Raw genomic sequence first — 14,996 nt, forward strand, 5'->3', positions numbered from 1 at the left:
TTTTGGTGTTTAAATGCCAAAAGTTGTATTAAAAGGTAGTTTTTAGTTATTTTCTAAAGAGTAAGTAATTTGAATGACACTGATGTCTGGTCATGGGTGTTTAAGAATCTTTGAGGGCTACAACCTGCTCCTCAATTGATCCGCCACCATGGCTGGCCCGTCTATCCTTCATAGAGTCCCATCATTGGTATGTATGTTTGTGTTTCTTGACCTGAATTGGGCGCTCATTCCAGGGCAGTTTCCCAGTCTTCCTTTTTATGCCCATCGTGTTTCTTAAGGCCATGGGGCAATTGGTCATTCAGACGTGCTAACAGACAACCAATGAGATTGTCCAGAACTCTCTGCATATGCTCTGCTGTCCGATTTGCTGGCCAACAGTCTCATCTTGTCTGAAATATCCTCTCGCTTCAGCCATTTTGACTACTCTCGGGTCAGATAGAATGGCCAAAACCTTCCATGTCCCTCTGGAATTAAATGAGCTAGTCTCGTTGCATTGGGCAGCCAAAAGCAGAAGAATCAAAAGTAGGATGCCTTGCATTCCACTCCGGGTTAAAGGAGACAAATCCGCATGGACTCTGACCATTCTGCCTTTGAAAGCAAAGTCTGCTGAGCAATATTTGGGTAGAATCTACCACAACCCTCAGTGTTATGCCCACCAATTATTGTAAACCTGTGATTAGATATTTGACGTCTGGGGTAAGTACAGTGAAAACAGATTACATGATGCATCTGGGCCATATTGGATAGGTGTAAAGTGTCCTGCCAAAGTCTGTCTGATGCATGATAGTGTATGATGTGTTGTTTGGGGAAGTGAGAAGAGTGATAGCCAGTTTTTTTTGGCATGCATTTCCTGTTTTATGTGCATGTGAAGTGTTCTAATAAATGTCTTCTTTGGGAAACTTGTAAGTGGTAATTCTTCTGGCGCTGTGAGACATATGATAACTGTCAAGATAACAAAGTGGGACATTATTGGCTAAATGACAGAGATGTCTGCCAGTGAGTTACGATTCGCTGTTAAGTACTGTGCCAGCACTCCAAATGGCCTTTGGCACTTGAATGGTCACCATTTGAACTAGTTGTGTATATGTAGCTAAGGGGTTCCGTTGTGTTTCTTGCCTGTAGAGGGATGTGTTGCCGCCTATGCCCTAGCATTCATTTTGGTTTCCTAGCATGCTGTAGGGCTTTCTTCTTGCTCATAAGCATCTCCATAGTAGAATAATAGGCGCACCGGAGCACATTGTGTGTTTATTGTTAATGAGCAGTTGTAAACCCTCAATTTGCAATTAGTAGAGTCTTTCAATAGTCCGGGATATGACTTTTTAAGTCAGTGGTGGCTCCTCCGCTAGGGCTGAGGAGCCCCGCCTCACTGCTTTGCAGCAGTGAAAAAAATGAAACATAAAATGATAATAACTTGAGGTTATCATCATTCTATTTTTCCTTCTTCTGCAGGTTTGCGGGCTGGGCGGGCTGCTCCGATGACAGAGGTTGCCCACTCCACGTGTGCATGAATGTTTGGCTAGCCCTAACGGACTGGCCAAACTGTCATACACACTTTGCATGTTCTCCACTTAAGCTGCATTACAGCATGCATTGAGAACATGCCCGGGATACTATTCCCTGACTGAACCACAGTCCTCAGACTGATCACAACGCTGCTTTGCAGTGTTTTGATTGGCTCAGAGGGGAGCCAGGGTGTTTCCTGTTCCGACCTCAGAGAAGAGACAGTGGAAGAGAAATGGAGGAGAGACGCTGCTATCGGGCACGTTTTTGGTTTCTTTTTTTACCCCTTTACCCACCTCCTACCCCCCTCGATCTATGTCGCCACCAATGTGTTAAGTGTTTCTATCCCACACCAGAGCAATTAGGTTTTGTGGACATGTGCAAATATCATGGGATGACAGTGTTAATGAGTTCTGTGTTTTTTGGGTGGGTGGGCCCAAAGGGCTGAGCCAAACTGTTCATATATTTGGTCTGTACAGGTCCCACTGACTAGCAATGTAGATGTGTACTTAGTAACTGTAGATGTGCTGTCAGGAGCCTTAATTGAATGGTAATTCTATATCCGGGCCTTAATTGATGTATGTTCTGTATAAACGTGTGCTGTTTTATGATGGAGTGTGGTAGGGGCAGAACTTTGAAAAACATAGTCACAGTAGGCTCAGAATTGGAGTTTACAGCCCCATTTAAGTTAGGGATTACCAAATTAGGTCGGGGAGAGTTGCGCCCAAGCCACTGTTCATGATGATGATGATTGAGTATGTAAACGAGATCCATTTACATTCATGGTATGTAAATGTATCCTATGGGATATACTGAAAATCTGCCATGGATATGGCCCACTTGGACCTACACTGAATACTGGGTCGAAGCAGGAATACTTCCCACTGCTGTATGATAACACCAAATTAGCAAAATAACGATCGGAAATAGAATCAAACTAGTGACGTGAGCAGAACCTCTGCGACCTATTAAAGCAGGGATAGTGCCTACTGCTGTACGTGTGACACAAGTCTTCTTAGTGAATTAGCGAACATGTGTGGACACATGGCACCTTGTGCTTTCGTGCTGCGCTATTAGAGAATCTGACCCTCTATGTGCTTCATGGTTCATGCAGTAGCGGTGGTAGTGAAACTGCAATAGGTACTCTGCTTGGTTTGTGTTACTTTATTAAGCATCTGCAGACCTGCCATCCCAAAAAACGTTTTATTGTGCGAGAGAAGGGTGGGGCTTTCCTCTTAAAGAATCCTGATGGGGCACAAAAGGGCGAGGAGTGGAGAAGGGGTTGGGCTTAGAGCTCATCATGGCCTAAAAAGTCTCTACTGCCCTCTTAAAATTACAAAAACAAAGGCTTCTGAACCCTCTGTAGTGTTTTTTTTTATTTTTTTAATTTCTTTATTGAGAGTTCATACCAGTAAATACATATTCATAAATGCATACATAAATACAAAAATAGATACGAAGAATTATACGATCAAGTAAAAGAACAGAAAGAATAATAAACAATGAATGGTAAACAGTAAACAATAAACCATAGACAGGTTAGATAGCTACAATGCCAGTAAATCATTCATTTGCACTTTTGCTGTCCTCCAAATAGCTACTGGGGCCCAAAGTCGCTTACCCATATCCCTTATCTTAGCTCCCTTTAAATCATATAGTGCTTCCTCAATGTTATGTATACCCAGCATTCTGCACATCCACATTTGAAATGTAGGAGCTTCTGTATCCTTCCAGGCTGCACTAATTAAAATCCTACGGACTGCTACAGAAATGAAAACTAAAGCTTCAGCCTCAGTACGCATATTTAATTTCACATCACAACCAATTATTATCAGGGTAGGGGATAGGTTGATTTTAACGTCGAGTAACCCCTCTAAAAACCGCACTACTTCAGTTTTAATACTTTTTATTTTTTCACACCCATGGAACATATGTATGAGATCAGCTGGACCATTTCCACACCTGGGGCAGTTGCTATCTGCCGCTTTCCCCCAAGAGAATAATTTTTCAGGAGTATAGTATAGATTGAATAGCGTTTTATAGTGTTGGGCCCTGAGATTCGAAGAGCGCAGAAACCTCTTATCCATAGCTAATGCCTTGTCAAGGTCTACTTCGGGATCCCCCAATTTTTTTGGACCAGGCGGATTCCATTTTTACCATATCATCCATCGATGCATCATTGAATATTTTATATATGTCCTTAATTCTATGGCCCCCCGACTTCAGGTACTCAATTAATTCAAATCTCCCAAGCAAAGTGATACGTGGCCTAATTGATTTAATCCTATCAACAATCTGTAAGTATTTAAACTCTTGATAACCTTGTAGGGAATAGTGTTGCGTAAGTTCTTCAAGTGTTCTACAGTGATCTCTAATCATTATTTGTCCCAACTCCACAATGCCCTGACTCTCCCAATGGCGCCACGCTCCATCCCTGCTAAGGTTTGGAAAGAGTGTTGAGTTCCAAAGCGGTGTTCTCTGATGGATAGTGGGTATATCTAGGATTTTTTAAACATTTTTCCATATATACCATACGTCTTCAAGCGTTTTAAATCCAATTTCCTTGTAGTAACTCCTGTGAGTTCTCCTTAATAGGAGCCCTACAGCTTCACTTCCCACCAATAGCTGAAAAATTGATGGCATCACCGCCTGCCTGAGGGTTGGGCCCCCCGAATGAAGTAGGATACCCATGTCTGTGAGGTGACAAGCGAAATGATAGCTCTTGATATCTGGCAATCCCAACCCTCCTCTCTCTTGTGGTAATGACATATATCTATTTGATCGCCTTATTTTACCATATTGCCACAAAAATTTCATGAATATAGCCTCAATCTTTTTTATAATCTTCTCACCAATTTTAAATGGGATTGACCTTAATTTATAAAGCACCTTGGGAAACATTGTCATTTTTATAACGTTGGCCCTTCCAATCAATGATAGCTGTAATGAATCCATTCTTTTTAATTCTGTTTCCATCGAATGGATAAGCGGTGTATAGTTATCTTCTATTATTCTTCCTGGTTCTGCATTTATTATTATTCCCAAGTAGACTACAGATTCTAAGTATCTACCATCCAACGTAACTATTTTTTTAGAGCATAATATTTGTGTTTTGTCCACATTTAATCGGTAACCCGACACATCTCCAAACTGACTGGTTATTTTAACAACCTCCCTCATAGCTAGCCCTGGGTCTTTTGTGATGACTGCTAAGTCATCGGCATATGCGAGAAGTTTGGTCTGAAAACCATTTGATATTACTGGTTTAATAACTGCACTGTTCATTAATTGTGTGATTAGAGGGTCTATGTAGAGCGCGAACAGGATTGGAGAGCATGGGCAACCCTGTCTCGTACCCCTTGTTATGTTAATCCTGTCTGATCTTTCCCCCATTGATTGAATTCTTGCCGTAGGTGATGAATACATAGCCTGTATGGCTTGACAGAATCTAGGACCAAATCCCCTTGCCTCCAGAACCTTCCATAGAAAACTCCATCTGACGCGATCAAATGCCTTCTCCGCGTCGAGGAGGATCATTGCAACCCCCTCCCCCCTAGCAGCACCAATGTCAAATATGGTGATAGCTCTCCTAATATGATCTGTGGTGCCCCTTCCTGGGATAAACCCATGCTGCCAGGGGGAAACCAAGGACGCAATAATCCTCCCCATGCGAGTGGCCATAATTTTTGCATATAGCTTGTTATCACTGTTGATCAATGATATTGGTCTGTAGGAGCCCGGGTTGGTCTTTGGTTTTCCTTTTTTGTGAAAGATCACTATATTAGTTTCTTGCCAAGACTCCGGTATTATTCCGGTATTCATAACGCCATTAAATAGATCTAAAAGCATTGGCATTGTTTCCTCCGTTAGACTTTTGTATAGCTCTGCCGGTATAGCATCTGGGCCCGCAGCCTTTCCGCTTGCCAGGTCTTGCAGGGCTTCCAATACCTCTGTCAATGTGATATCTTGTTCCAGGGATTCGATCTGGACCGGTTTTAACTTACTACCCATGTCTAGCCAACTTATATTTTGGGCCTTTACACCTGCTTCCTCCTGATATAAATCTTGATAGAATTTCCTAAACACCTCCAGAGTTTCACCTAATTTATCGTATATTTGGCCCTGATATTCAATTTGTGTCACTATGTTCTTACTTGCCACCTGTCCGATACGCAGGGCCAGGGCTCTACCTGCTTGCTCACCAGTTTCATAAAGGCGTGATCTCTGTGCCTGATAATTTGCTGCCGCCTTTCTCGCTAGTTGTTTCTGAATTTCTGCTTTTAGGGAGTTTACTCTATGTAGACTCTCGACAGATTGAGCACCTACAGTTATATCTTGTCTGTGTTGTGTCTCTGCCTCGCTCAACTTACCCATCAATGCTTCCCTTTCCCTGTTATTCTTTTTCCATATGTTGGTAGTATAGCTTATGGTCTCACCTCTTAATCCTGCCTTGAAGCTATCCCATACCCCTCCCCTTGATGCACTATACCTATTAGCATCAAAAAAGGCCTGGGACCATGTTTTCATATGAGCGATGTAGTCCATATCTGCTAATAGTTTTTTATTAAATGTCCACGGCCTAGGAGCCTTATATGGTTTATTGATGACCATATTTAGGACCAGGGGATTGTGATCTGACATGATTTTAGGAAGCTTATTTATTTGGACACTCTTCAGCAGGGTAGTCGAGATCATGAAATAATCCAATTTTGAATATTTATTAAAGGGATGTGAAAAATAAGTAAACCCTGGATCTCCAATCAATAACTTTCCCCAGACATCGTCTAAGCCATGTGACTGCATCATTGAGGTTATTGCTCTAAACACCCTTGGCTTCCTACCTATGTATGGGCTACCATCCGAGAAATTAGCTGAAATGTTGAGATCCCCACATAATACTATGGGGGTATGCCAGTCGGTTAGTTCATTTTCGATGTGACTAAAGACTTCTGACTCGTCTGTGTTAGATCCATATACCGAGCAGATAGTAATACCTAAATTCATTTCACAAATTGCCCATCTTCCTAGTGAATTAAGCATCTGCAGACCTGCCATCCCAAAAAACGTTTTTATTGTGCGAGAGAAGGGTGGGGCTTTCCTCTTAAAGAATCCTGATGGGGCACAAAAGGGCGAGGAGTGGAGAAGGGGTTGGGCTTAGAGCTCATCATGGCCTAAAAAGTCTCTACTGCCCTCTTAAAATTACAAAAACAAAGGCTTCTGAACCCTCTGTAGTGTTTTTGGGTAGAATGCAAAGTCCCTATTGGACTTATGAGCTAGAAACCTACTCTGTCTTAAAGGCTCTGCACCATCTATCAGGGGTTTCCAGCTCACTGCGTGATATCGGCTCTTCTCTGGCACGTAGGAACCCTGTTAGCTGGCAGGTCTGCAGTTGCTTTGCGTAGTTATGTATAGAAGCTGCCAGCTGCCGTCTGCAAGGAGGCTGTTTCCCAACGGAATAGGAGGTTTGTCAGCACAATTAAGACCTGGTGACACAATGTGCCAGTGCCTCTGGCTGGTTCGCGACAGTGCTTCTAGAGACCAGCATTAATACTGAGCTGGAAAAATGTATGTCATGGATATTAAACCGGTTTTAATTAACTACGCAATAAATTATTATTTTTACTGATTATCCCACGGAATTTAAATATCTATTCTACACCCAATGCAATCTCAATCTTAATACTCAAAGGGCTTTTTTAATTGAAGCAAATCCAGCGAACCTGTACCTTTCTAAATCCTTCAAGTTAATCTTGACTTCTTAAGATCCCAGAGGTGCAGTGGTAGACTGCCTTATCCACCCCCTCCCCCCTTCCAGTCTTCCTCGCCAGCTGGTGCTGCTTGGTACTGTGCAGCAGACGTCTCCCATAACCTTGCTCGGAGCACACCATCAATCTATGCCCTGTTTTGCACTCTTTGTCCTCATTTGTAGCCTTGCAGATGAAAAACAGAAGGTTTTCAGTAGTCACTGCCAAATTGACTACTCGAACTGGTATGAACCTGAGGCATTAACTGCGGCTGCCCTGGAAGAGGAGCCAAGTAAATGTGCATGCCGTCCTCGACAAAAAGTCATCATTCGTAGAACAGCGCCAAAAACAAATATTTAGTCAATGGACAAAATGCGTTGTTTCCAAGGGTTTGCAGGCATTAACTAATTTCTTCCGAGTTGTGTGTTGATTTCCTAAAGTGTCCTTTGAAGACGCAGGAAACTGTTGATTGTAGAGCTGGAATGGGCTTGATATGGACTTTCCCTCTTGGCCGAAGTAGGGAAACGTGGAAAAACAATATTGGGCATGATTCTCAAACATTTATGTATACATAAGTAGAACTTCTGTTTAACGACCTGCACGCCTAAATGGTGCCATCTTGAATCCCAGAATCAGGTTCTTCAGAATTTTCTGACTGCAGGCAAGGCATAGTGCTAAAGAGATTCCACTAATCTAGCATGGTAGGTTTTCCGCAATGTTATGTGTAGAGGTAGCGGCTGGAAAAGAGGCATGCCTGGGACTTGGACAGGCAAAAGGCAGCAAACCACTTTATGCTGCGGGTGATCGCAAAAATGTTCCTACTTCTAACCACTGAAAACCACATAATGTTCCACCAAGTGTTGAAACATTTCTATTTGCCTGTACTTCCTCATTATTCTTTCCCGTGCTCTGCAGCATGACTAGCACTAGGACACCCTGTTCTGGATGAAAGTGCACTCTGTATGTACAATAATTAAACACCCAAGTAAATTCTTTTTGAGTCGTTTCAGCCTGGGAAATATAAATAAAACTATTAATGTTAAAAGATGGGCTGATTTTGAGGGTGGAAAAGGGGTATGAATTCCCCAACATTTCATGGAGTTTCTCAACTGGGACAAAAAAAGTAGTTCAGCTGAAGATGCTCAGATCGACTTAACTTACTCCTGCAGATTACCGGCCCTGCAAAAACGTACTCCTGAAGGAAATTTGTAGAAAATAATTTCGTTGACTGGGAGTATGCATAGAAATTTACTATGTGCATATTCATGAATATTTTGTTACTCCCTCAAAGCTCAACAATCTGCACTATTCCTAGTCATAACTCTCAAATTGTTTTAGCCATTATCTCTCTTTGCCTCATTTCCGTCATCAAGCCACGCGGGGAGTAGTTGTCTTTTATAGGATAAACCTTGAATTGTGTCGTTTTTATGTCACTATATCAAGGCCGACAGTAGTGACCCACAATAATAATGCATGGACTACGTTTTCTACCACTACATCACAAGATAGGTATATATTTGCTATTCTATACTCCACCTGTTCTTACCTTATGTGGTAAGTAGGAGTCAAGTGGAGTCAAGAATAGTAATTTATCCTTACATTGCACTGTAGGGTTAAGTCCAAGAAACACAACAGAGGGATCACTTCCTGTTTGTATCTGCACCGTATTACAGATGTGGGCTCAATGGCAAAGAAGTCTTCAGGAGCCACACTTACTGTGTGCCACATAAGGGTGTTGCACACTCACTGTGCTTCGTGAGGGCATCACTCAGGAGGGTGACCCCCAGGCATCCCTTTCTTCAAATGGAGGACCGTCTGCCGTCAGTGAAAATTGCTAAACCTCTTTCACTAATGCGCCCTCCTCAGTGCAGGCGCTAATTGTCTGAGGACAGCACATTTTTAAATATAATTGGACTTACTGTCCTGGTCCTCGCCTGCACAGCACATTAAGGGTGCGCCCTGCCGCTATCTGAGGCACTGAGCCCATTATATATTTTGGGCCCTCTGACATGGTGCGGTGGGGACGGTATTTTATAGGCCCTAACTGAGCCTGTCTCAGTGGGAACTGTTTTAGGTGCCAATCTAAACAGGAACTCTCGGCTTCCTTCGTCTCGGCCTGTAAGGAAGGCTCGAGTAGCAACAGCCACCGCATCACTTCCCGGCCTAGCCTAAGAAAACAGGGAGCCGCTTCCTCTCCCCTCCTGGTGTGTTTGTCGGTTGAGGTGAAGTTCCTTAGGAACATAAGGGGTTGACGTTTTTTCCAAACACACTCACACGGGCACTGGGTGCAGGTGAACATGTCCGCAGTAGAGTCCGGCGCCACCGAGACCACCGACCACAGGACAGTGACGCCACGCAGCTCCTCTGGGAGAACTCAGCTCTTCGCCAGGCAGCCAGCATCCTCCCAGCCTTCGCCTCCTCTCGTGTGCTGGCATCAGCTGTAAGCTCGACCTCCAGGGAGGAAAGCTGCTTGTAGTCGCAGGGATGGGAGGTATGGTGGTAATCAAGCCCGGGTGGATGCTGATGTAGGACTTTGAGAAAGAAGCCACCTGGAAGGCAGATCTAACACCAACGGTCACCTTGACGCAGAGCGAGCGTGCGCACTAATGAGGAGGCTCGCGCGGCCGAGTCTCCGCCACAGGTCAGCCGCAGAGAGCTCGCGCCCCTCCGGGGTTGACGCCGCGCGCGCTGTGGCAGTGACTCCCGGGCAGAGGGCGGTGGCAGCTGCTCGCGCTCGCACCTTCAGGCGGGAACAAGGTGTCCCCGGAAAGTTACACCTACCGACTCGAAGACGCGCGGAATACATACATCTTTTGGGCGCTGTGGAATCTGCTGGCTTTGTTTTTTTTTTACGAAGTGAGAAACAAGGAACTATTTATAGGCTTTTACCGATTTGAATTTATCTGAGCGAACGCGGCCTCCCTGGCACCTTCCAGAGAGGGCCACTTGAGTGCTGCAGCCAGTGAATCCGCTTCCCTGTTGGACCACGGATATACTAGGGAGCCTTTTTCAATTGGACTCAGTCGGATTTACTTAACGTTGGCATTTGTCTATAGGCTTGCCGCCTGTTACCGCCTTGTGTGATGTTGCTGGAAGGTGGCCTGGACGGGGGAAATATCTGAGGTGGCGTCTGTTCGGTCTGTCCAGTTGGATTTGGTCTTATCTTAAACTGAGACTTCTGTTGACCTGCCTTTTGACCTCACTGCTGTACTTTTCTAGTAAATGTGCATGCGCTATGACACAACGCGGATTTCTAAGAGAGGGGCACGACAGTCACCACAGGCTCTTCGCCAGAGCCGGTCACATCCTCCACCATGTTTCTGCGACCCTGCAGCGGTCACTCCCGAAAAGGCACAGGAGAAAGAGCTCTCATCCATCCTGGTCCGGTGAGATGGCCCTTTGCAACTGACTACCTTCTATACAGTTCTTGTGTATGCCTCTTGCTCATGAATGTTGGCGGCTGCTTGGAGTTTGTGTGTGTGTGTTGGGTACTGTTCAACTGAAGACCTGTTCATTGTTTAACCTAACAGGCATAGTTTGCCTACCTACAAAAGAGACAGGTATACCAAGTTTGGAGGTGGAAGCCCGCGCTCAACAGAAGGGCTTTAAATAGATGTTAAGTAAATTATCTAGTAAATTGGTTTCTTCCAATGATCTTTAATGCTATTAGTTCAAGTGCTCATAGGTGATATGCTTAAGAAAAGAACTGTTTTTATATATATATTTTTTCTGCGCAGGTAATTTAACTGAGGAGTCACGTACATCCAGAAAAAAGCAGTTAACATTATACAGAAAAAAAGTATTTAACTTTATTTTTATCTCTGTGATTTTCTGCAGCTCTCATTTTGTCCGATCTTTTCAGGGTTTCGTACCTTTTCTAGCTGATAAGCCGACTGGGTTAGGCATACCTGCTAACATTCTAATTTCTATAAGTTAATATGGACATTGTGTTGCCAGACTATTTTTAGGTCTGGTGTGAGCCAAGACCTTTAGATCTCAATAAAATGATATATATCGATTTACTTACAGGAGATTTCATTCAGCCCTTTTGGTATGTTGTGGTGTCATGCACATATTTCTTCCATCCACTACAGCATACAGAAGTAATAAGAGTCATCACACATCAACCAAAATAAAACTTCAGTTAATATTTTGGGGCCCCAATAGTTGCAAAAACACAGACATTATACTTGCAGCTACTTGCATTGCAACGCATCCCGAATTGTCTGTGAATGACCTACCCATCTTGAATCAGCTTTGATGCCATTCAGAGTTTCCTACAAAAAACACAAAAAACACAGTTGATGGACAGAATGTAGAACAATGTCATACATTCACCCCAGTACAAGGATCTGGGCCTAAATCCATCGTTTTTTTCACTCCACACCACCCTGGGTTAGACACTGGCTATATGCAAATCAGCTCTGACCCTTTGCCTCATGGGAAAAGTCTAGTCCGAACTGCCAAGCCCTGTCTTTCCCAGACCGGAATCAAGCATCCAAGGACCGGTTTCTGGCTATCAGCCTTCATTCAGCCTGGATAGCTTGACTCCAGTGGTGAGGAGAGCCTGGGACTCACGTCTGAGCATACCCAGCCCACTCGGGGGGAAAATTACAAAAAACACAGTTGATGGACAGAATGTAGAACAATGTCATACATTCACCCCAGTACAAGGATCTGGGCCTAAAGCCATCGTTTTTTTCACTCCACACCACCCTGGGTTAGACACTGGCTATATGCAAATCAGCTCTGACCCTTTGCCTCATGGGAAAAGTCCAGTCCGAACTGCCAAGCCCTGTCTTTCCCAGACCGGAATCAAGCATCCAAGGACCGGTTTCTGGCTATCAGCCTTCATTCAGCCTGGATAGCTTGGATAGCTTGACTCCAGTGGTGTGGAGAGCCTGGGACTCACGTCTGAGCATACCCAGCCCACTCGGGGTGAAAATTACAAAAAACACAGTTGATGGACAGAATGTAGAACAATGTCATACATTCACCCCAGTACAAGGATCTGGGCCTAAATCCATCGTTTTTTTCACTCCACACCACCCTGGGTTAGACACTGGCTATATGCAAATCAGCTCTGACCCTTTGCCTCATGGGAAAAGTCCAGTCCGAACTGCCAAGCCCTGTCTTTTGCAATTCAGAGTTTCCTACCACTACATGCATATATAGAAATACATGTGCAAGTCGGCATTGGCTGCCTTCTTTGAATATTTTTATAAAATATTTTGACAAAGATTTGGAAATGGGCTACTGGGCATAAACTTGTGTGAGTATGTCAAAGTCCCAAAAACTTCATTCAGTGTAAACACAGTAAACCATAAAAGTTCATAAAAGCATACAATTCATAATAAAAGCAGTCATATATTATGAACTAATGCATCACCTCTCTGAATGAAAAACTCACGCTAAAAATCGTTATACATTAAAAAAAAACGTAAAATTAGGTATTGTATCGGAGAAGTAGGGTAATGGACTTGGCAGGAGATTAATGAGATCATATTCTGATGAGTATTTTGAACATCACCTTGACGGGTTTGTATAAAACGAGCATGCTCCAAGTCCTGACCAGAATCATACTCCCTTAAATTAGGCCTACACACCAAGCAGGGATCCAGATTAAAATCGTCTTCCAGCAAAAATATAGGGGCAGTTGAATGAGCTATAAACCAACCTTCCAGACGGGATCTTAACTCCCCCTCCAGAGGTACATTTGAACAGGGTGGCTTCCAAACATTAATAAGGAACATGTGGATGTTATGGTGAAATGTCAAGAACAGCCTTAAAATATTAATGGCTGAGTGCTGAACAATCTCCATATCATATTTTCGTTCTAAATTCTCAAAAGTTAGTAAACCTCCCATAGATCTTCTATAGGTAGAAGGTATTGCCTGGGCATACAAAGTTGCTTAGCTGTCTAGATAGAAGACCCCCTGGCTATCCCATATCTCCTGCAGACGAATGACCTCAAAGGATCTAAGAGCATTACCTCATGCTCATCATGGAATGGAATGGAATGGAATGAGTATTTATAAAGCGCGATAGTTACCCGGAGGCGCCCTAGCGCTGTGCACAGACGCGTGGAAGGTGCAGGGGGCAAGTGCTAGATGTTGAAAAGCTCGGTTTTCAGACCTTTCCTGAAGGACAATAGATTGGGTTCACTGCGTAGTTGTAAAGGCAGGGCGTTCCAAAGTTTTGCCACATTGTATCCAAAAGAACGTCCGCCACACCTTGCCCTCTTGATTCGGGGTACTGTAAGTAGGTGTGAGAGAGAGGATCTAAGTTGTCTGTTGGGTAGGTAGGGGGTAACTAGTGAGTGATTAATGGGGGCACCGGTTTTCCAAAAAGCTCTGTGTGCAATGCAGAGGGACTTAAATGCAACTCGGTCTCTGACAGGGGGCCAGTGTAGGTTCCTGAGTTCTTCCTTAACTGAGGTGTGATGGGGTATTAAAAGAAGGGTGCGAGCAGCGCAGTTTTGGACCACCTGTAGTTTGTTTAGGGTGGATTGTGGAGCTCCCAAATAAAGGGCATTGCCAAAATCAAGACGAGATTGAATTAAGCCCTGGATCATAATTTTCCTAGCGTTAAGTGGAAGTAGAGGGGTGATTTTTCATATCAGTCTAAGTAAACCGAAACAGGTGGCGGAGAGTTTTGCTGCTTGTTGCTTAAAGTTAAGGGAACTGTCTAGCCAGACGCCCAGGCTTTTGATGGAGTCTTTGGGGGTCATAGGTGGACCGAGACATGGGGGCCAAAGATATTCGATGTTGGTGTGGGGGCTGTGGCCCACCAACATTAGCTCAGTTTTGTCTCCATTTAATTTGAGACAGGACGCGGTCATCCAGGAGGCAACTGCCTCCAGGCCATCCCTAAGGTTGGAGGAAGGGGAATCGGCCTGGCTTAGAGCCACCACTAGCTGAGTGTCGTCGGCGTAGGTAAATATTGATAGCCCAAAGGGTCGGACCACTTCAGCTAGGGGGCTCATGTACACGTTAAAAAGCGTGGGGCTCAGGGAGGAGCCCTGTGGCACCCCACAGTTTAGAGGTTTCCTGATGGATAAGGCTTCACCTTCATCATTCAATATGGACCTCACCCCTGCCACATTGAAACTTAATATTTGGAACATAATATACATCCTGCTCTCTTTTCCTTTAGACACTACCTAATTTCCAGTAACCTGCATAGGTAGTCAGTCCTGCTCATTGGGGTCTGACAGGGGAGTAAATCTATTATGAAGCTGGACCATATGGGCTGGTTCTGAATGTCCACCCTATTAGGAAGAGTCAAATATCTTACCCCCTGTAGAGTGTCTCCTCGGATTGACTGCCCAACCCCCACTCTCCTGGGAGGGTAAAATCTTTCGAGTTTTCTAAGAGTTAGTAGAATCAGTCATCTGCAGGCGACATACAGGGCCTTATTATGATGTCGGGCGGACCCTGTTGCGGAAAGGAACCTCCCGACCTCACGTCTGCGGTTCTGATCACAGTATTTTGATGCGACTGCTCATGGTTCAGTCTCAAACCTCAATTTCTCAATAGAAGCTTGTGCGGCGGGCTGAAAAGGCCAGTAGCACAAGCTTCCATTGAGAAATTGAGGTTTTGAAACATCCCTGCCCCGTGTAGCAGGCACCAAGAGGTACCTGCCACACAGTGATGGATGTTCAAAGGGGCACCATAGGTGCCCTTCAGGACCCATATCGGAGGAAAGCCTAATGTCATTTTCTGACAGCATTTCCATGTCGGAAAGGCCAAC

At 44.3% G+C, this 14,996-nt stretch overlaps 1 protein-coding gene across 8 annotated transcripts in view; it reads left to right on the forward strand.

Moving 5' to 3' along the window:
• The window catches only part of MCF2L (MCF.2 cell line derived transforming sequence like), a 1,263,355-nt gene that overhangs the window by 492,318 nt on the left and 756,041 nt on the right, over positions 1-14,996 (forward strand). The window contains exon 1 of one of the 8 annotated variants that reach the window (XM_078657684.1): positions 10,414-10,630. The exons of the other annotated variants lie outside the window; for them this stretch is intronic. Coding sequence (XP_078513810.1) covers positions 10,480-10,630 — 151 coding nt within the window. The 5' untranslated portion in view covers positions 10,414-10,479. Of the gene's footprint in view, positions 1-10,413; positions 10,631-14,996 lie in introns of those variants that run through there. 8 annotated transcript variants of the gene reach the window in all.

The sequence above is a fragment of the Lissotriton helveticus genome, chromosome 8 (genome assembly GCF_964261635.1).
Source record: "Lissotriton helveticus chromosome 8, aLisHel1.1, whole genome shotgun sequence".
Lineage (NCBI taxonomy): Eukaryota > Metazoa > Chordata > Amphibia > Caudata > Salamandridae > Lissotriton > Lissotriton helveticus.